The following is a 22,930-nucleotide window of genomic DNA, read 5'->3' on the forward strand; positions in this document are numbered from 1 at the left end:
TTTTTGCACATGCACATACACACAAAAAAATTTTCTTTAAAACCTTGTTTTTCCTAGGGACAAAGGGAACTAAGGTGATTAGAACCTTTTCTGAAGTTGTGGTTTTCACATATTGGGAGATATGCTGTTCTACAGATGAACTTGTGTGGGGAACTGACTTTTGGAGCTATCAGATAACAACTGGTGAAGAGGTGGGTTTCAGAGAGGACGCCAAGGTGCACCTAACTGTGCTGTGCCCATCAGAAGGTTCTCCCAGAGCTTATCTTGAAACGTCCTCTAGTGCTGCTCTTATATTTATTTATTTATTTATTTATTTATTTATTATTTATTTTTGAGACAGGGTCTTACTGTAGCCTCAGCTGGCCTGAACTCGATATGTAGACTAGGCTGGCCTCGATCTCACAGAGGTCTGCCTGCCTCTGTCTCCCAGGCGCTGGGACTAAAGGAGTGTGCCACCATGCCTGGTAGCCGCTGCTCTTATCTTAAAGCAACTATTTCAGAGTTACCCCTTTAAAAACTAGACTTACCTTAGAGAAATGGAGATTTTCAAATTTTTAAGCATCTTGATTAACTTATGTTTTCTTTAAAAGCCAACCTAAGAAATATGAATATACCTTTGTATTTTGCTCAATTGGCTTTTCTGGTTTACTGCATCATGATCTAATTTTTGTATACTTAACTCTCTTCACTCTTTGGAATGTGTCCACCTCAGTAAAACCCAGGGGGGCGCAGATGACAGGATTGGGAGCAGTTTGATTTTGTTCCATACAGTGCTTCCTGATCAGTGTGGAGGGTTTTATATTTGGGGGATGAGGCTGTACCAAGGAAGATGAGGTAACTCTTTCTGTGCCTATTTGAGGGATACAATCTTCCCAGTTTTTCAGTAATCACTAAAGTAGAACCATACTTAAAAGGCAGCCAGCTCTTGTTCTCTCCCTTGACAGGAGAGAGCTTCTTTGTAAGGTCAAAGTCATTCAGAGACTGTCTCAACTTTCTTTTGTGAATGTTAGTTTCTGATTAACAAGAACTTGGAGTGTGAAGAAAGGGAGCATGCAGTTCTTACTCTAGCAAACTTCTAAATGTTTTCTTCATTTCAGAATGGAAATGCCCTTCTAGGTTTAGTACAGTGTTATATTTGGGCAACTGAATATTGGAGACTAACTATAAATTTGAAATTGCTGCACTAAAAAGATGGCAACAATAGTAAAAAATAATTTTTATATCTCTATATACATTTATGGTAACATATTACCAAAGTTTTTTATTTCACTTTGAACCACAGAAGACTGGGAAGAACCCAAAATAAAACTCTTAATTTTATATTCATTCAGGTCAGGGTGTAGAACATATAATGTCCTCGATATTTTACAAGTAAAAAGTAGCGAGAAGGCTAGGCTTGGTGGTGCATGCTTATAACCCCAGCACTGGAGCCAAAGTCAGGATCACCATCAGGAGAGTCACTGTAAGTTTGAGATCAGCCTGGTCTCCATAGGGAATTCTGGGACAACCCAGTCTACATAGCAAAGCCCTGTGTCACACTCTCCTCCCCTCTCAGAATAAAAGAAAGGAGGAAAAAAAGCAGATGGAATGAGGCATGACAGCATGTACCTGCAACCCCAGCACTCAGGAAGCTGAGATGGGATTTTGAGTTCCAGGTCAGCCTGGGCTATATAGTGGTGCAGATTTAGATGAAATAGAACTCTAACATTTTTCAATCAAGTGATTGACTGATAGATCGCTTGGCTTGTACAAAGAAAACCCAGTAGTTAAAGAAGTTTCTATGATTCAGTTCTTCCTCTGTTGCCCACATCATTTCACGCAGCTGCAGGGATGAGACCCCTCAGTCTCTAGAGTTCTTTTTCTCTGCCAAAGGACTCAGAAGTAATGAGTTAAAGGCTTTGAACACTTCCTAAGAGAGGCAAGGGAAAGTATTACAAAATAGAAGAGAGGAAAGGTTTTTTTCATATTTTATGATCCAGTGGAGGTCCTAGCTGTTGCAGTGTCTTAAACCTCTCAGTTTTAACAAGGGGGAACGACTCATATGTGTTTAGTTGTAATGTTGTCATTTGTGTTGTCTCCCTTCAGCCTTAACTGAATGACCTTGAGCAAATTATAACTATGTTGTGTCACAGCTTCCTCATCTGGAGATGGGGTGATAAGAGTTCTTACCTCTAGGATTGTTGAGAGTTAATATATGCACATGTTTAGAAAGTGTCTGCTTAGGTACTCCTTAAGTATTAGCTATTATTTTTTGTTTGCTTTTGATACAGAATCCCACTATGTTTGCCCAGGCTAGTCTTAAACTCTTGGGTTCAAGTGATTTCCTCTGCCTCTGCATCCCAGGTGCTAGGACTATAGGCACATGCCCAGCCCCATATTAGCTATTATTAAATAGACGTGTGAGTGTCTGGGATATGTTAGTCATTGTGCTACAGATGGGGTTTAAAAAGTCAAGTAAAGCTGAGTGTGGTGGTGCATGCCTTTAATCCCAGCACTTGGGAGGCAGAGGGAGAGGCAGGAGGATCTCTGTGAGTTTGAGGTCGGCCTGGTCTACATAGTCTATTTTAGGCTCAGCCAGAGCTACATAGTAAGACCCTATCTGCCCCCTGCCCCCAAAAAAGAGTCAAGTAAAGAAACTGGCCTTGGGGGCTGGAGAGATGGCTTAGCTGTTAAGAACACTGTTCTTGTAGAGGACCTCGGTTTGAATCCCAGCACCCACGTGGTGGCTAACAACCATCCATAACTCTAGTTCCAGGGGATTCAACGCCCTCTTCTGCTCTCCAAGGGCATTGCACGACACGGGTACACTTACACACATGCAGGCAATACATGTATACACATAAAAATAAAATATTTTTCTTGAGGAGGGAAAATTTTATTTCATGTTCCAAATTAAGATCGTGTGCTTTAAGTTCTATACAAATTTGTCCTTTAGGCTAATCAGTGTTTAATTTGGCCAGTATCTCATCTGAACTTAACTTGAAGAAATAGAACAGCTATTTTGCTTATAAACAATGAAAAGTAATTTGCTATTTGGGTTAACTATAGTACAAGTATTTGCCCTTAAAGTTGGTAAAATGGGGTGTTATATAAAAGACATCACATCATTTTGTCTAAATAGTCCCCTGGGTCCTACTTTATCTTCAGTCATATTAGGGTTGGTGAAACCATAATAAATCTTTGAGTTTAAAAGATGGGGGAACAGGAGTCTTATGCTGCATTTTATGTCTCTCAAAAATAGGAAAACTTATAAAGCTTATTAGAATAAGATTTACTCTGAAGTTTCATGTACAGTCAAATCAATTACACAGACGGGCACTTAAACACAAGGGCAGTCTTTAAAATCAACTGGTGACCGTGGTATAAAAACAGTTCATGGTCTTACATTTATCAAATTTGTATTTAAAATAGTCAATTTCATAGGATAAAGGCCAAGAAAACTTGACATGTTACAAGTTTATTACATATATTTACATGACTCTTTCTTCCCTAGGTACTTAAAATTTTCACATCATAAAGCTCCCTGTTTCTAGCAAGCTCTGTAGGGGTGAGGCCAGATCACCCAGAATAGCTGGTACAAAACAAAAATTTTCTTCTGAAAGCTACTCAGTGATCTTCAACATTATTTCTGCTTCTGAAAAAGTATTGGTGTGTTTGTTGATAAATGCCTATCTACTGCTTTTAATAAATGACCACTGTGCCTCATTCTAATAAGCCCCAACTGCCCTTTACATATTCACCGCTGTACACAATTTGTGAAGATGCAACTATTAAGAAAATGTCCCATGCTCTTTTGGCAGTAGATTAATGGTTGTGTTAGAGGGAAAAAAAATTGGCCCTGCCTCAGGCTAGTAGGTCTCAGCCTCCCCCACCCCTTTTCTTCTTTCAGTAGAGTCTCAAAATATAGCTCAGGCTAGCCTCAAACCTGCAACCCAACCTGCAACCCTGCCTCACCTCCCAAGTAATGAGGTCATAGCTGTGCGTCACTTTTGTCTTATACTTTTCTCATCATTACAGAGATATCTTTGTTGTTGATAGATAAAAGGGAGTGGGAAAGCCTGAGCTTGGTCCTCTTAAAGGTATAATTTCATCAAGAACTTATATACATATAACACATAAAGCTGAGGAGAACAAGAAGGCAGATAGAGGGCTAGATTATAGACATTGTCTATGAATTTTAATTCTTGAGTTTTTTTTTTTTATAGCTCTTTACCTTTTGTTAGCAGACAGCTATGTTTCTCAACATTCTTCATCCTCTTTTTGTCACACCTAGTGGGTAGCTAGAATTTTAGAAGAAAAGCTCTAGTACACTTACTTAAAATAGACATTGTCCTAGAAATTTGTATGAATTATAAAGTTTAGTCTGGAGTGGTGGCATGCCTTTAATCTCAGTACTCAGGAAATTGAGGAAGGAGGATTTTGAGTTCAAGACCAATCTGGGTTACATAGAGAGGCCAGCCTGGGTTTCATAGTGAGACCCTGTCTCACAAATCAAAACAACAGTAAAAAAAGGATTAATTGTATCTCAGTATGTGAAATGGGAAAATGGCTACCTTACCAAGTTATGACACTTAGAGATAATGTGCACCCCAGCTCAGGTATGGTTAGTGCTTAATATATATGGCTCTTTGCCTGTGGTGGGGGCTGGTGAGCTCTGGATTAGCAAACTGGAACATGGACTTCTGGGGGAGGGGAGAATAAGGCAGAAAGATGGAATGTGTACTAGAGCCAGAGGTAACCCAGGTCTCCAGGCTTCCAGTCTAGTTCTGCTGGCTCTTTGTTCCTTCCTGGTCTGGCAGGGGAAAATGCACTCTGCAGAGTCGCTATTACATGAGTCATAATGCAAACTCAATCTTCAGTGGAGACTTTATCTTGTTCAATGAGTATAATGTCACACAGCCTCCTCAGGCCCGTTACTCTTTTCCACTCCCTGAAGTTCAGGACTTTGGGGACCCCCTTTGCTGATCAGAAGCTTGGGAGGAAATGGCCCCACTGAGCACAATAGCTTTTTGTACTCTTTCCTTTTTAGCATTTTTCTCCCTTCCTAATCTTCACGTCCTGAGAAAAATCTGTTTCCCATCGCACGTTATAAAATTCTTCCTGTTCTTTAAAAAAAATGGACTTTATTATCATTTGCAATATGTTTAAGTCATTCTGTTGTTTTTGAGACAAGGTGTGTTATGTAGCATAGGCTGGCCTCAAGCTTGCCAGGATCCTTCTGCCTCTGCCCCAGCGTGCTGGTATTTCAGGTACAGTCAGTGGTGCATGTCTATAATCCCAGTACTCAGGCAGAAGCAGGAGGATCACTGCAAGATAGAGGCCAGCCTGGTCTACATAATGTGTTTCAAACCAGCCTGGACTGCAGAGTGAGACTCCATCTCAAAAAACAAAAACAAAACAAAAAGTCATTATTTCAGTATGGTTGGTTAGTTCTTCAGTCTTGTTTTTGAGGCAGTCTGTCTCAGGATCCTGAGTGCTAGGATTATAGGCTTGAACCACCATGCCCATTTTTTAATCTCATAAAATTGTGCTGGAGACACTTTTTATTATTATTATGTGTTGTTTAAACAGGGTCTTCCTGTAGCCCCAGCTAGGCTGGAACTGACTATGTAGACCTGGCTGACCTGTATCTCACAGAGATCCACCTGCCCCTGCCTCCCAAGTGCTGGGATCAAAGGAGTGCACCACCATACCTGGCACTTTTAAAAAAAATTCATGAGCCTTTTTTTTTTTTTTTTTAATTTTGAGAATTCCATTCATGGGTACACTAAATTTACATTAGTTCCACCCCTCTAACTCCTCCCCACACCCCTCTCTCAAATTCATGTTCTTCCATAATTATTATTATGTATTACACATACACACACAAACAAACAAACAAACAAAAACCCTCCTGAGTCCAGTTAGTTTTGCCTATATGTATATAGGTTTAGGGCTGACTACTTAGGCTTGGGTGACCTATCAGGGCTTGTCCCTCCCTCAGCAACCAATGACTGCCTGGAGCTCCTCGTCTAGGTATGGGGCCTGTGAACCTTTCTCCCATCCATGTTGGCATGTTGGCTGGTGTCGTCTTGTGTAGGCATCCATATTGAGAGTTCATGAGTTCAACTATGTCCAACTTTTGCAAGTAGTGTTTAAAGGAAACATGGATTTAAATAAAAAGAACAGTGTGGCTGTTAAATTTTGTTTAACTCTTCGAACTTTCTCCTTTGCTTTCTTTATCCGTGTTCTTTGTCTCACTAGAATAGAGAACAAGGAATCTTTCTGTGATAAGTACACTTCAAAACAGTCTTGGGTTTGAGAATATAGTTCAGCAGTAGAGCATTGCTTAGCATGAGGGAAGCTCTGGATGGGATCTTCAGCACTGTCAAAACCAAAACAGCCCTTTGAAAATAAAACATTAAAAATGTGTCATTGGGGTAAAGGAAAATGGAAATTTCATATTATGCCTATTTCTTGATCCCTATAGGCTCTGGTCACACAAGTCATGTTTTTGTTTCTTTTTGCATGGTAGCTGAAGTATATTTATCTTACTCCGCTGATTAGATTTTTGAGTTCCTTAGGATAAAGACTGCTACATATCTGTGTCCCTGTAGTGCTTACTCTGTTGCTTTGTATATCATGGGTAGGTAAATATATATTGTTATATTGTTATTTCCATTTCTGATGGATACTAGAATGGTATTTTGAAATTAAATGCAATTTAATTTTCATTTCAGAAGAACATTTCCCCACCAGGAGAGATGAGGTTTTATAGAATCACCCATATTATTGGATCCCCTAAAAAAAAGGTGTACTTTTGATAGATGGCTAGGTAGGTTTGAGTTTCTCCCCTCTCTCTCTTTTTTTTTTTTTAAAAAAAAAAACAAGACAAAACAGGGCAGGGCATGGTGGCACACACCTTTAATCCCAGCGTTCGGGAGGCAGAGACAGGTGAATCTCTGTGAGTTCAAGGCCAGCCTGGTCTACATAGTTCCAGGACAGCTGGGGCTACAGGGAGACCCTGTCTCAAAAAAGACCAAAAAACCCCCCCCCCAAAACCACCCAAAACAGATTCAGCTTTTTATTGAACATGTTAACAAAAGAGATTTAGTTAAAAAACAAAACAAAACAGGCCAGGCATGGTGGCGCACACCTTTGGTCCCAGCACCTGGGAGGCAGAGGCAGGTGGATCTTTGTGAGTTCAAGGCCAGCCTGGTCTACATAGTAAATTCAGGTCAGCTGGGGCTACAGGGAGACCCTGTCTCAAAAAAGACAAACAAACAAACAAAACCCAAAGCCCATGTCATCATCAGATTCTTTAGTTTCTTCTCTTTTTTGCTTCCACTTCCTTCTCTTTAGCTGGGGAAGCTGTGGAGGAGAGAGCAAGGACATCATCACCTGCTGCTGGACCAGGTCTGTTGCCTAGGTTGGCTTTGAACACCTAGGCTTGTGTGATCCTGCTGTTCAGCCTCTGAGTAGCAGGGACTAAGACTATAACACTGTGACTGGGCTAAAGTTAGATTTCATGCTCTAATAATTACTTTCATATCCCAAAGAATGATTTTTATGTAATAGCAACTAGACCAGAGCTCCACCAAGGACTAAGTTCTTAATTTTCATGTGCTCAGTGGATCTTTACATAATGCTTGATTTTGTGTAGTGGTAAACCATTCTATCCAGCTAACTGAGATTAGTTAGGAAAGGAACATTAATATTTGATCAGGTCCCTTCTAAAGGATCATCTACAAATTGCCTACTTAGCCATCTTTGAGGGGATGGGGTAGGGCATATAAGAAGTATAATAAATGGTATTGAGAGCACTGAGATAGCTCAGTGGATAAAGGCTGCCAAGACTAATGACCTGAGATCTGTCCCCAAAACCCATGTGATAGAAGGAAAGAGCCAACTCCTGCAAGTGGTCCTCTGACTGCTAAACTAAAATAAATGTGAAAAGCAAAAATGGTGGTGATCAAGAATCGAGGGCTGGGGGTTGGCTCAGTGGTGAAGAGTGCTTGCCTAACTGCAAGGCCCTGGGTTCCATCTCCAGCACTGCAAAAAGAAAACAGAAAGGAGTTGAAGCACCCTGCCTTACTTTGTGAGTACTGATTATTGTCTTATTTGTGTGGTTCAGATGCACACTACACTTGTCCTATTTGCTTATTTCATCTCTGTCTTAGTGGAAGAGTGATGTACTTGTGGAGATGTGGGGGGATTTATTGTTTTGTTTTTTTTTTTCCCTAGTAGTTGCAAGATCCAAGGTGTATTTGCTTTGTTGTAGGAAAATAGCCTCTAGAGATGATAGGTTTTGCTTTCTACATGCTGCATGGAATTAGTAATGTAATACATGTGTGGAAGATGCAGTTTTTCTTTGTTACCTCCCAGAATTTTTGGCTGGAGTTCCTGGATGCCCAGCCTCAGCATAGACTGATACTTGAAGATTGATTCAGTTCTTTGGTGGTCTTGGGATCTTGGAATTTGACACTTGACAGAGTTCATGTGTAGCAGTGGCTGAGATCTTTGAGTTATAAATCAAGTTCTCTTTAAAATCTCTTATATGTAATGTTCTTCTTAAGTGTAGACCAAAATTTTCTGAGGAAAGTCAATTGCAGCATGGAGCCTCATTGACCCCAGTTGGAGTGCCTGTCTTCTGCAGTGTATTTCTGTTGGGTAGTGTGAATGGTTAGGATGTAATCCCCAGAGCTGGGTCATGTGGCTGTGGGAACCTCTGGACCAGGTTCTCTTTAGAATTCTGCTTCTATTCCCTGAGTCACTATTGCATCTTTGACAAGTTTAAAGAGTAGTTGTTGCATTCTGTAGTATGACCTGAACCTGGAACCGTATGTCCTTTGTGATGACTAGACTCAGTCATGACCCCTTATCAGGATTTTTAGAGAAATGATATGATACAGACAACCACACAGCACAGGATGCTGATCCTAGATCCTAGAGACCTTAAGCTTGATCACTAACTAGATGAGCATCTTTTTAGATTTCTCCATTTTAACTTACCTTGTTCCTCAAAAACCATTCTTTTTCTAGACCCCACAAACAACCCTCCCCCCAGTGGTTTTCTTTTCCCTTGTTTATTTTTTTATTTACATCCGTATGACCTTGGGATTTTTTTCCAGGGGATTCTAATTTTTAAAATTTTTTATTTTATGCAGACATTGTTCCTAGTTTATTCAGTGCATCTCCCTTCAGGCTGTCCTTTTGGCACATCCCCACTTTTGAATCAGTGCTGATGGCTAATAGGTTTTCTTCTAAATGACAGATCCTAAATGCTCTGTGAAGCTTGGGCTTGGCTTCCTTCTAGGAATGGCTTCCATTTCTGCATCCCATGAATGACAGCTTCGGCTGCCTGCTGTGTTTCTGTTCCTTCTGTAGCTGATGGTCACAACAGTTTCTCTCAGAAAGGAACTTGTCCTCAGGCTGCTGAGTGTCTTTTCACCTTGCCACATGGCTTCCAAGGGAGTACAGCATGCTAGGGAGGCTGGCTTTCTTTCCAGGCCCAGAAAATCTACTTTTTGTTGTTGTTTCTTAAGAGTTTTTTATTTTATTTTTTTAATTTTTGAGACAGGGTCTCCCTGTAACCCTAGTTGGTCTGGAACTTGCTGTGTATGTAGACCAGGATCATCTCATTCTTACAGAGATTTGCTTGCTCCTGCCTCCTGAGTGCTAGGATTAAAGGTGTGTGCCATCATGCCTGGAGTTGTTTTCTTTAGCTAATTAATTTTTAATTAGTTTTTCAATGATTTATTTTATGTGTATGAGTATATGCTGCATGTATGTAAATGCACCCATGTTACGCAGTGCCCATAGAGGTCAGAAGAAGGCATCAGATCCCCTCGAACTGGAGTAACAGATAGTTGTTAGCTGCCACATGGATGCTGGGAACCGAATCCAAGTCCTCTGCAAGAGCAGCCAATGCTCTTAACCACTGAGCCATTTCTCCAGTCCCTGTGTTTTTGTTAATTTGAGACAGGATTTCACTATGTAACACTGGCTGGCCCAGAACTCACTATGTAGACCAGGCTAACCTTGAACTCAAAGAGGTTTGCTTGCATCTGCCTCTCAAGTGCTAGGGTTAAAGGTCTCCCCAGGGCTACCAGCTAGGATAGCTTCAGCAATACGTTATCAGCTGGGCTTGCAGCTTTAAGAATTTTGGCTGAGTGCATCTCAGGCTCTAGTCTCCAAACATCATCCCTTTCATCATAGAACCTTGCACTACTTAGTCCTAAAAGTTCTGAAACTGACTATCCAAACATGATTTCCTTAAATCAGGTGTCTCCTGTGTCATTCGGACTCTTCGCTAAATAGCTGAAAGAATTGTTTGGAAATGATAAATGTTTCTTATCTAGAAGTTTTTTTCTCTCAGCTTCTGAGATTTTTGTAGTTCAATACTTTGTAGCTTGTAGTGGAATTGATTATAGTAGAAAGACTAACATTTCTTTCTCAATTTAGGATTGATCCTTTCCACTATTTTTGGCACATGTGTCCAATACAAAACAAAATACCACTACCCACTTTTGGAAATGTGTATTTGTGTCACCAGCTCCTCCAGTTAATTGTAAAATTCTTTATATATCATTTGCTTTTAGAGAAGACTTAAGATAGCTTGCTATGAAAGTACGTACCAGATCGTTCAGTTAAATGAGATAAACACAAAAAGGCTGGCGTGGTGGCACGTACTTGTAATTCCAAGAGTAGAAAGGCAGAGGCAGGAGGACTCCAAGTTTGAGGTCAGCCCAGGCCACATAGTGAGACCGTCTCAAGCAAATAACCAAAGGTGGAAAATCTTTGGGTACCAGGAACAAAGTCTCTATTGAGAACTGAATTAACTCTGAAGTTCTTGTCTATTTAATAGTTTGTAGAGACCTTTCCTAAGGGTCATAACCCAAGCTCCTGTAACAAAACCAAGTTAGCAAGAGAAAAGCATAACAAATAAATTTAACCCAAGTATTTTGTACATGGAGTCTTCCAAAATGAAGACCTTCAAAGATCCAGGGAAAATGATTTTAATGCTTAGGTTTGGTGAAGAAGGGACAGTTGTATAGAATGATTAGCTAAGGTGTGATATAATAGTAGACTGAGGGGGAAGGCCCAGCATGCCTGTCTATTCAGATTCTTCTTGGACTTTCTTTATAGACTTGTTTTCTTCCCAGTGTGGTGCAGGACACTGTTGGAATCAAGAGAAAAGGGAGGCGGCTTACATCACTCGAGCACTCGAGAGGCTGAGGCAGGAGGATTGCCATGAGTTTGAGGCCAGCCTGGGTTACTGTTGAGATCCAGTCTCAAAAAACAAAACAAAACGAAAAGAAAAAAGAAAAAAAAGGAAGAGTGAATCTTCTAGGTTTTTGGCTGGCTTTAGGATAGAGGGTTTCTAGTTTCCATGTGTACCTTGGGAAAGATTTCTGTGACTGACTTGGTGAGAGGGTTGAAAGTAGGAGGGCAGAAGGCTGGAGAGAGACTTTATTTTAGAGGCTTTTCAATCTTAACTCAGAATATTCAGCATGCCAAAGAACCATGTTTTTGCAGTTTATTTTCTGGGTCTCCATAAGTTACACTAACATAACAAGGCAAAGGTCCAGCGTCCCTCATTCTAGACAGTGCCTTCTCTAAGTTTTGGCCAGACTGTCCTTACCTTGTCCTTTGCTTACCTTCTACAATTATGTCTTAGTGATTGGGATGGAACATAAGCAAGAGGGGGGAGGTGCATTGATACAAAGCCATCACCATTTCTGCAAATAGCAGGTCACTAGTGACGTAGTACGTCCTTAACGTTCCTTTCATCCACCTCTCTTTTTATGAGTTAATATCAAGCCCAAACAGTAATACACCTTGGTTGATGAGAAGAACATTCACAACTTCTCAGAAAGGCACTTACAGTTTCTTTTAGAGAAGGAATTCTAGAAATCTTAAGTAGAATAACAGTAATATCTTTTGAGTATGCACCAGCTGAAAGTAATTCTGATTTTAAAAAAAAAGATTTAAAAATTTTTATTTATGTGTGTGTCTATGTGTCTATGCCATGTGTGTGCAGGTGCCTACAGAGGCCAGAAGAGAGCATTGGATCTCCTGGAACTGAACTTGTAGGCAGTTGTGAACCACCCAGTGTGGGTGCTGGGATCCAAACTCAGGTCCTCTGGAAGAGTAGCAAGTGCTCTTAACCACTGAGCTATCTTTGGTTTTGATACAGCATCTCACATAGTCCAGATTGGCTTGAACTTCTGATCCTCCTACATCTATTTCCTTAGTGCTGGGATTACAGTGTGAACCACCACACCTGGCTGGTAACTCTGTTTTCTCCCCAGGCTTTATTCTTTATGGTTTGGAGCAACTTTCATAGGGACTGTATTAGTCTGTTTTAAATTGAAATCCTATAATTACTAAATTTTATGTGTTTAGCCCCAGCTTGGGAAATTGTGGTAGGGACATTGCCTAAAACCCTGTGTTTACCCCTGGGGAGCCTGAAGTGCAGCTACTACATAGCCCTTTAGTTCCTTAGGTAAGTGGAGAAACCTGGGCATTTTTTTGTTTTTTTTTTAATACTAGTTTAAAATTTTATTTCTTTATTATTTAATGAGTAGACTGCATATATGTAAGTGCACCATATGTGTACAATGGCCATTGAGGCCAGAAAAGAGAGTTGGATCCCCTGGAACTGCAGTTAAGGACAGTTGTTAGCTGCCATGTGGGTGCTGGGAACTGAGTCCAGGTCCTCTGCAAGAGCAGCCAGTGCTCTTAACCACTGAGCCATCTCCAGTTTCCTGGGTTCCCCGGGTTTTGTTTTTTAAGCTTCCGTTTCATTTATAAATGAAGATAATAACAGTAAAATCAAAGGCATTGAGATGAGACAAATAGATCAAATATATAGAAAGATAAAAAATGTTATCTAGAATAAGTAAACAAAATGGCTTGTTACTTTGTGATTTATTTCTTCCTTCAAATTGAGTTGTTATAAGGAACTTCAGTCACGATAACTCTGTGTTTAAGAACAGCCACCACAAAGAAAGAGAGATAAAACCTTAGTTTGTACACAGGACAATTTGATATGAATTTAACCACAGTCAGAGTTGGCAGAGCTAATGTTCACCAGCTGAGAACCCCTGCTGTCACCTTCTGGTGGCCCATATGCAGATGCCATTGTATTAATTACCAAAGAAAGCCAATGAACTCTGAAGTCCCTCTGTCAGTGAGGCAGCTGCTGCAGCTCTGGCACAGATTTCCTTCCTCCCTTTGATTGTCAGATAGAACTTCTAATCTCCTCTTTAGAGCACTGGTAAGACTGCATTGTAGGTCCTCAGAGCCTTGGCTAGTTCAGTCAGCTCTGATCTGTGGTTATAGCCGACTAGAAGGAGCATGCATCATGGTGACTCATACCTTTTAAGCTTAGCAACTGGAGGCAGAGGTAGGTAAATCTCTGAGTTCAGTGCCATCCTGGTCTACCTTGTGATTTCCAGACCAGCCGGTGTTAAATGGTGAGACCCTATCTCAAGTAAGTAAGTAAATAAATAAAACCAGACTAGTTAAAACTAGAGTTTAGAACTGGGAAGAATGTTACAGATGGTCTAACTCCCCCAGTTCATGGATGAGCAGTGCAAGGATTAGAAAGAGCAGTTGGGTTCAGAGTCTTTAGGGTTAGAACGTCACTCCAGAGTGTTCCTGCTGTGTGCCATACTCCTTGTCACCGAGCCATGTGCCCAGGAAGGAGGGGTAAATCCATCTGCTTTCAGCTTCTTTTCTCTCATGTTCTTATTCAAATTTTAAACCGTCTTGGAGCCAGTGAGAAAGAGAATGCTACATGGGAGGAGAAAGGGCTTGGATAGTGGTGTGTTGAAAAACAAAAGACAGCAGTGCCTGTGTTGAAGGCCTTTCTTCAGCACAGTAGGTTGTACGTGAACCCTGGCAGAGTGCCTGGAAATATGAAGCAGAACTGGGCTCAACTTCAGCCCCTTGCCATTGCCCTGGTTTTGGTTGCTTTGTCTGTAACAGTTCATTTCTGGTGACCTTTTTCGGTGAGATGGAACATGGGAAGGTGGTGATCTGTGGCAGGTAAATAATGGGGTGTGTCCCTGTGGTTTGGCTGATGCAGCTTGCTTTATGGGCTTTCCTGACGCCAGCACTGTCTCAGGGGTGTTGAGGCCTTGCCTTCCAGTCTTGAAAAGTGACTCAGTTGGTTTTCTTCTTTATTAGCCACTCTCCTGGCAGTGACAGCAGTGACAAAGCTCACTTAGGTTTGTTGACTTCTTTTAATTATAAAACTGCTTTTATGATAGGAATTTCAAGGTTATTCACGTGATTGACATTTGTCGTTTATGGAAGAATCTGAGGAAGACTAGGAAAAGAGAGCAGGGAAGTGTGGATGAGTGTGAAGGGGGCCAGCCAACTGCTTTAAATGCTGCAGTTCTAGACATTTTCCACACCTCACAGTGTAAGATAAAGGAGGATTTTCAGAATGATAGTTTAGCACAATACTACGCTCGAAATGCCTACTGGATTTACTTTTAGCTTTCTGAAGACAACTCTTTACAACAAATGAATTCTTACATAGGAGACACACACACACATACAACTTTAGACACTTAGGAGTGTTATTCTTTATGTTAGGTGCTGAGGATGCAGAGAAAAATAGGATGGTTCTTCATGCTTTCGACAGTAAGAAACAGATACTAACAGAAGAAACTGTGCTATGTATAGTATATCATAAACAAAGGTACATGGGAACTCAGGACTTGCCCATTGTTGTTTGCTAAGTGGTCATATAGACAATCAGGTTGTGCCTTCTTGGTTTGGATTGTGGGCCAGAGATTACACCAGTAAGTAGCCAGGGTTTACTCTTGTGCTTACTAAATACCTTGTACAGAAACAGGCACTTGGGGAGTACTCTTTACCTTTTCAAAGGAGTTTATCCCTTTCCCAGGAGAGTGGGTTTCCTGTTCTGGTGTCGCTGTTGTGTATGTTCAGGCCAGAGTGATGCACTCCTAGACAGGCATGAAACAAGATCACAATGAATGCTGAGAGTCTTAGGGGAGCACAGGCCTCTTTAACTTTTCTGGTGATGCCCCCGGTGGAAGATAAGGAAGCATGAGGATTTAAGATAGTAGCAGGCAGGTACTTTCTGAAGTAGAACTACCTTTTAAATGAATCAGGCCTCTTGTTTCGATTATATGAACAAAACAAAAAGCCTATAAGTGCTTTAATATGAGTTATTGTTATGTGACTAGTGTGAATAGTATCTCGTTACTGCTACGTAAAACTTCAATTATGGGGTATATGTCTGGCTTTCCTGAATCTTAGGTGTTGGAAAGAAATGTAAGAGTGATTGCGCTCTTACCTGATTGTTCCCAGGAGCCGTTCCTAATTCTTTCCCCAAACAGGTTTTCATGCTTTCTGAAGCTTCTTGTTCTCTATTAATTCTGTGGAAATGTGTTTGAGGAAGTGAGCCCTTAGATTAGTGATGGTGTCCTCAAAGGAGATTATTTTTGAGATCACATCTCATCTTAGATTTGCCTAGATTTTATCCTTCTGGGCAATTCTGTTCCTGTGTCTTACTTGGGGTCTTGTTACTTAGACTTATGTTCCAGTTATTGCCATTTAATGATCTTACATTTGTGGTAGAATCCTGGTAAACTTCTTAAACTGTCCCTCCACTGTATGAAGAAGGCAGAGGGACTGCCAGGTCGCTGCTGCCTTTCTTAGTACATACCTCTTGTTTTCTGGTGATGAGCTGATGAGGTAACTCTGACATTTGAAGAACCCCTTTCTGACTAGTACATTTTTCTGATATCTCTTTTAATCAAGAGTTTCCAGAAATTTTTCCTCTAAGACTCTGACATCTTAGTTGCGTCTGTGTGTGTGTGTAATTCCCCCCTCTCACTCTCACTCTTTTGTCTTCTTTTTCCTCTATGCTCCCGGTTCCCCAACCAGGCCAGCTGAGCTGCATTTCCTTCCCACCTAAGGAAGAAAAGTATCTCCAGCAGATTGTGGATTGCCTTCCCTGCATACTGATCCTCGGCCAGGATTGTAATGTCAAGTGCCAGCTGTTGAACCTGCTGTTGGGGGTGCAAGTGCTTCCCACCACCAAGCTGGGCAGCCAAGAGAGCTGTAAGCTTCGGCGCCTCCGCTTCACCTATGGGACTCAGACTCGGGTTAGCCTGGCACTGCCTGGACAGTATGAACTAGTACACACGCTGGCTGCTCACCAGGGCAACTGGGAGACCATCCCTGAGGAGGACTTGGAGGTTCAAGAAGACAGTGAGGATGCTGCTCATGTTTTAGCTGAACTGGAGGTGACGATGCACCATGCTCTCTTACAGGTACCAGTCTTACATGCACCTGTCTATACCAGCTTTTATCTTCATCTTTAGAAAAAGTAGTTTGGGGACATGCATTCTGGGCTTTGAGCAGCTACTTGTATATTCCAAATTTGACCCAGGAAGCTGAATGTAAGCAGGCAGTAGGGGTATCATCCCTGACTCTCCTCACTGTGCTGTAAGAACCTTGGGAATTTGCTTGTCTCCCTGTCAGAAAGGAGAAGATATGTGATTATTGCATTTTGATAAGCTTTTACAGAATAGTTATCAAAATTAGTAAGATCTTGGTGGAAATGTCTATAGCCATCCTTTTCTAAACGGACAATAAGATGATGAATCATTAATGTTCTTGTTAGAATTGATACCAAGTGACATTTTTTATTGTTTTTTTTTTTTTCCCTGAGTCGGGAAGCTCATTTCTCCTATGTTATAAGGATCTCAGGTCTGGTTCAATGTAAAGAGACAAAGCAGCTCTGTCATTTGAAGAATATCTTGGATTCTCTCTCATGTAAACTCGCAGAGAGTACAGGTGCCGTGGCGCCTCCTGTGGTATCATATTGGCTATCATTATTCCTACCTTCACATGGGAAGGACTCCCCTCTCTTTCTGAACTTCCTTTGCTACTGGGAGTTGGTGAAAGATGTGACTGTTGGGTCAGAGTAGGTAGGAATAAGAGCATGGTCATGCCCAAACTTCAGGATTCATCACCGTGGGTGGCTTCTCAACCTCCCTATCTTCTAAGAGACTTGGTTTCTCAGTGAATGAGTCCTTTGGTTGTGACTATGGCCTGTGATACTCTATAAATAGAAACTGTCTTCTCACTTCCTTCCTCATGTTTCTTTTATCTTTATATGCTGGGGGGTATGTAACAAGCCCCATTTTCTCTCAGTTCAGTTTTAGTGGTGGGTTTCCTCTGTGTTCATGCGCTTTACCGCTGAGTGACACACCAGCCCTATTTAGTTTAAATTTATAGGGTTCTCTTTATATTTGCTCATTTTTGTGGGGTGTATGGTGTATGGGTGCAGGTGGCTATGCACCATATGTGGAGGCCAAAGGAGTTTATGAGGTGTCTTTCTCTGTTGTTCTCTGCCTTAGTTTTTTAAAATTTTATTTATTATTTTTATTTTACATGTATGCGTGTATTGCCTGCATGTAGTAACTGCACCCGTGTCGTGCAATGCCAGCAGAGGTCAGAAGAGGCTGTCGGATCCCCTGGGACTGGAGTTATAGACAGTTGTTAGCTGCCATGTGGGTGCTGGGATTTGAACCTAGGTCTTCTGCAAGAACAACCAGTGTTCTTAACCGCTGAGCCATCTCTCCAGCCCCATGCCTTGTTTTTTTGAGACAAGGCCCTCACTGAACCTGAAGTTTGCTGTTCTGGCTTGGCTGGCTGGCCAGCCTGATGCTGGGCTCCATCTCTCTTCTTCCCCTCACCCTGTGGTTACAGGTGCTCCCATCCAGGCCTGGCATTCACATGGGTGCTAGGGGTTTGAACTCAGGTCTTTTTGCTTTCACAGCAGGTGCTCTTAGCACTGAGCCATCTCCCCAGCCTTTTGCTATAAACACTAATGTCCATTTACTTCTCCTCCAGGAGTTGAAGAGATATCAGAAAGGCACAGTAAGAGAAGTGCAAGCTGTAACCCCCCCCCAAGTGCATGTCTGAACACATGCCTTATTACTAAGCTTCTGGGGCCGCTCCTCCTAGGTCCTAAACACACAAACGGAGATCACAGTTGGGGATGGCATGTGATAACAATACCAGATCAGCTTTCTCTTGGCATATAAAATGTAGGTTCTCATTCTTCATGAGGAATTCTCTAGCCTCTCATGTTCTTTCATGTGGTTGATGCGCCTTCCCTTAGGTAATGTTTCTCTGGATTCCTTTCTTCTCCAGTGGTTTTGATGTGGAACTGGGAACAGATCCTAGAGATTCTAAGTTTAGCTTCCTGTGATGCTAAGCCTGAAGGGGGCCTTTTGGCCTCTGGGGACTCGGTACTGCTCTTTCATCACAGGCTCTCATCTGTTGAATACACTGGAGATGGAGTGAGATGCTCAGTTCACTACTAGGAGTAGTGCACAGCCACCTGAAGATTGTTCACGCCCATAAGAAAGATTTTAGTTTAGCTCCAGTTATATTTAGGAACAATGCGTTCATCCTTCTACTTGATTTGGAGAGGGGGTAAAAAAGGAAACATTTAGCTAAAGGAAACCAAACTTGAATTAGGGGAAATGGGAGCTGTTACATTATCAAAGCAGAATTTCCCCCTGCCCTCTTATACAATGCTCATTCTTCTAATGTTACTTTAAAGTCCTCATAAGCTAGCCATTTTCAGCTTATTCAAAAGTAGACCAACTCATGTCAGCTTACACTGCTAGCATTTCCAACTTGTTAATTCTAGTCCCCCAAGATTTTTGGATTGTACTTCAATAAGAGAGGAACACTATTAAGCCATTAGTAGCTGAGACTTTTTTTTGTGTGTTAAAACTTGATGTTTTTTCAATTGGCAGCGCATTTCATGATTCCTCATATAAAATATTTTATATGCAAAAGTACTTTCCCTTCCCTACCCTCACCCGCTTTCTAGCACCTGCATCTACCTACCTTCTTTTAAAATTCCTTCCTACAGGCTAATAGAACAGTTGTCTGACTCACTCATGATGATGATGGAGATGATGTGTGTGTGTTTCTCCTATGAAGATTCAACTTGCTCAGCTTAAGAGAGGATTCCTGCAGCCTCACCAGTGCTTCATGTACTGTAGCAGTTGCATAATTTCTGCTGTTCTGAAGCTGCTGTGCTCTAAGGCTGCACCTCTTCTTCCATCAGTAGGTCTTCCTGTTTATACAGGTTACCCTTGAACTTGTAATCCTCCTACCAGCCTCCCACATGCTGGGCTTCTAGGGATGAGCTAGCACATCTGGCTGTGCTGTTCTGCCCTTATCAGTAGCCTGTTTATCCTACCAGATACTTTCTTTGGACAAATGTACATGTCACCTGGCAACTAGCCTGCCACAGAGCTGACATGATTTTTGGCTCATCATGATTTACAGTAAGATGTACAGGGAACTGAAGAAGACTTGCAAGTAAGCTAATTTAAAAAATATATGAAACTAACCAGTTACAGTGATAAAGTTTTCTCTATTTATAACTCTCAATAGCCACAAGTGGAAGCAACCTCTTTAATATCATGTAGATATTTATTTATTATGTTTTAGCAGTTAATGGTTGCAAAATTCATAATCACTATCAAGCATCATAAGATGACAAAAGCTTATACAAAAATTTCACCCCCATATTTCCTAAAATTGTTGCTAGACTAGCTTCTCTCAGTCATTGGCATCTTGGTGCCATATAGAACAAATTTTACATGTTACCTGTAGTTAGATACTGCAGAATTGTCTCCAGAATATACCTAGATTAAAAGGTAAGAGTTGATAAGTAATACATAGGAAAGAAGGCTAGGGCTAGAAGATGCTGTTGGGATTAGGCCCCAGACAGTTATCCCAAGAGAAAAGCAGTAAGGGTGAGGCAGAATATATAAGACAGACAAGTGAAGAATGATACTTCAGAGATAGAATAAAGAAAGCTTAATCTTATGGGGCAAGAAAAGAGAAATGAAACGATGTGTGAGAAAGGCAAATACTAAATCATAAATGCCTTGTGCTCTTTGAATTTACCATCGCTTACCTTTCCCCTTACACACACTAGGCTATATAGTGAAATGTAACCACCCTGCTTATATTGTTCTTTGCCAAAGAAAACCAGGAATCTATATTATAGGTTAATGTACCTGTTAAGAATGTGTGTGGTTTAAAGGCAAGTTTGTTTGCTTTTTTTTTGGCACTAGGGATTGAACTCAAGGCCTTGTACTTGCTGAGCATATATTCTACCTCAGAGCTAAATCCATACCAGGATTAAAAAAAAATTCTTAGCCAGTGGCTGGGGATGTAACTCAGTTGGTACAGAGCTTGTCTAGCATGGACAAAGCCCTGGGTTCCATCTTCAGCACAGCATAAATGAGTCATGGTGGTATATACAATCCTAGCATTCAGGAGGTAGAGGCAGGAGAATCAGAAGATCAGGAACATCCTTGGCTACATAGCTTGAGGCTAACCTAGGATATATGACACCCTGCCTCAAAAAATAACTTAAAAATTTTTTATTCCTACTGTAATAGAGGTGATATTGTTTAACAGAGCACGATGATACTGAAGCTGTCTTTTCTCAATTCACTGTTATTCATTCACCTTTGGCTTTCCATGCTAGCTCTTAGAGGGAAAATACGACAGTTTATAATTTTAATCTTACTCTCATCTTTTCCCTTGGCTAGTCTCCTGTCTGCCATTCTCCTGCACCAAACTGACCATTTCCTCTCTCAAAACCTCATTTGTGTCTTCCTCTGAAGAGAGGCCTGTATAGGAGGGAGTCTCACTGGTTCAGTGTCTCAGAAACTGAAAGGATTGTCAATAGGTAGAAACTTGATTGTTGGAACTTGGTCTAGTTTGCTTTCCTGTTACTGTGATAAATCACTGACCAAAAACAAGTAGGAAAGGAAATGGTTTATTTGGCTTACAGATCACAGCCCATGGTTGTGGGAAGCTGGGGCAGGAACTCAAGATAGGACCTAGAGGCAGGAACTGAAGCAGAGACCACAGAGGAATGCTGCTTACTGGCTTGCTCCCCCTGGCTTGCTTAGCTACTCATAGACATCCCAGGCCCACTTCCCCACAGTGGGCTGGGCCCTCCTACATCAATTAGCAGCCAAAAAACACCCCCCAAAACCTCACAGACATGTCAACAGGCCAATCCAGTGGAGGAAATTCCTTAATTGAAGTTCTCTCTTCCCAGGTATTTCTAGTGAGAAAAACTAACCAGCACAGTCCTCTTGAAAATATTTTTTTCTGATTCTTAAAAAAAAACTTATTATTTTATGTATATGAATGTATTGTCTACACGTATGTAAGTGCACCCATGTTGCACAATGCTCGTGGAGGTCAGAGGGGGGCATCATATCCTCTGGAACTGGAGTCACAGATGATAGTTAGCCACCATGTGGGTGCTGGGAATTGAACCTGGGTCCTCTGCAAGAGCAGCCAGTGTTCTTAACCCCTGAGCCATCTCTCCAGGCCCTCTTAAACTTTTTTAAAAATTTATTTTATGTGTATGAGTGTTTTGCCTACAGGTGTATGAGTGTACCACATACAGTGTCCATAGAGGTCAGAAGAGGGCATTGGTATCTCTGGAACTGGAAGGTCTTAAGCCTACAGTGGGTGTTGTGACCTGAACCCCAGTCCTCGCTGTCTCTTCAGCCACCCCCACCCCCTGCCCTTTTTAGACAGGGTCTCACTATATAGCCCTGGCTGGCCTGGAACTCCTTATATATATACCAGGCTGTCCTTGAACTCACAGAGATCTTCCTGCTTCTACATCCTGAGTGCTCGGATTAAAGGTGTCCACCATCATGTCTAGCTTCTGTGATTCTTTTGTGAAACTTCAGCCAGTTCTCGGAGGGTGTTACCTTGTTTTAGCGTAGGTTTGTACTTTGCAACCAGCATACATTTTTGACTATAGAATGCTAGGATTCTTAAGATCCCTGCCTGGCATAGCTTGCCTATCAGAAACTCTTCTTTCAGAACTTCCCTGACATCAGATCAGATAGTTTGAGGCACAGAGTGGGCCTTCAGTAACTGATTAAATATGGCCTTCGTAGCTAGGTCAGTGAGGAACTGTGTAACCATCTGGTTTTGTCACTTAGCTCTGTGATTATGTAAGATGGGGTTTATCATCTCTCTTTTGGGAGTGATGTGAAGCTAAAATGAGACCATATGTATAAAGTACCCAGCAGTGTCTGACACATAGTAAGCCTTTCTCCTTTTGGACTAATAAACCAGTGGTCTTGAGAGTTGCTGGGGGTTAGAGAAATAGCTTAGTGGTTAAGAATGTGATCTGTTCTTGCAGAGGACCTGAGTTCAGTCCCAGCACCCACATGGGGGCAGCTCTCAACAGGTTTTAGTCCATCATTGAGGGAAGTTAAGGCAGGAACCTGGAGGCAGGAACTGAAGCAGAGACCATGCTGGTTACACTTTGCTCAGCTACTTTTCTTATACAGACCAGGCTCACCTGCCTAGGTATGATACCACCCACAGTGGACTGGGCCCTCCAATATCAACTAGCAGTTAAGAAAATGTCCCACAGACATGCCCACAGGCCAATCTGATGGTGGAAATTCCTTAGTTGAGGGTCCCTTTTCCCAGGTATATCAGCTTGACAACTGAGGTTAGCCATTATAGTTCTCAAGGTAAAATGCATAAAGGCTAACACATTCTTGTTATCTTGACTGTTATCTAATAGGTTATAGATGAAATACAGAGGAAATAAGTCAGGTGCTTAAAGGCTTTGGGTGTTTGGGAGTATAAATATGTTTCTGTTTTTATTATGATGGTCTCATGCTTTCTGTGGATAGTTTAGAGCTTGATTGTGATTGTGTTTTTTTTTTCCAGGTCTTGTGTCTGGCCTCTGAGTTACCACATGATATGTTCACTAGGTAAAGAGAGCTTGTATCCGTTCTATGTTGACTGTTGGGATAAAGCTCTGGTTGACGTCACATTAATCCCTGTTTCTTAGGAGGCATGTTGT

General features: G+C 41.5%; 1 protein-coding gene across 1 annotated transcript in view; it reads left to right on the forward strand.

The window, feature by feature from the left end:
* Nucleotides 1-22,930, forward strand: part of Dstyk (dual serine/threonine and tyrosine protein kinase) — a 54,838-nt gene that overhangs the window by 1,758 nt on the left and 30,150 nt on the right. Inside the window, exon 2 of the mRNA XM_008823325.3 lies at nt 15,910-16,298. Within this exon, the coding sequence (XP_008821547.1) occupies nt 15,910-16,298 (389 nt within the window). The remainder of the gene's footprint in view (nt 1-15,909; nt 16,299-22,930) is intronic.

The sequence above is a fragment of the Nannospalax galili genome, unplaced genomic scaffold (assembly GCF_000622305.1).
Source record: "Nannospalax galili isolate Female #2095 unplaced genomic scaffold, S.galili_v1.0 scaffold309, whole genome shotgun sequence".
NCBI classification, from domain to species: Eukaryota; Metazoa; Chordata; class Mammalia; order Rodentia; family Spalacidae; genus Nannospalax; species Nannospalax galili.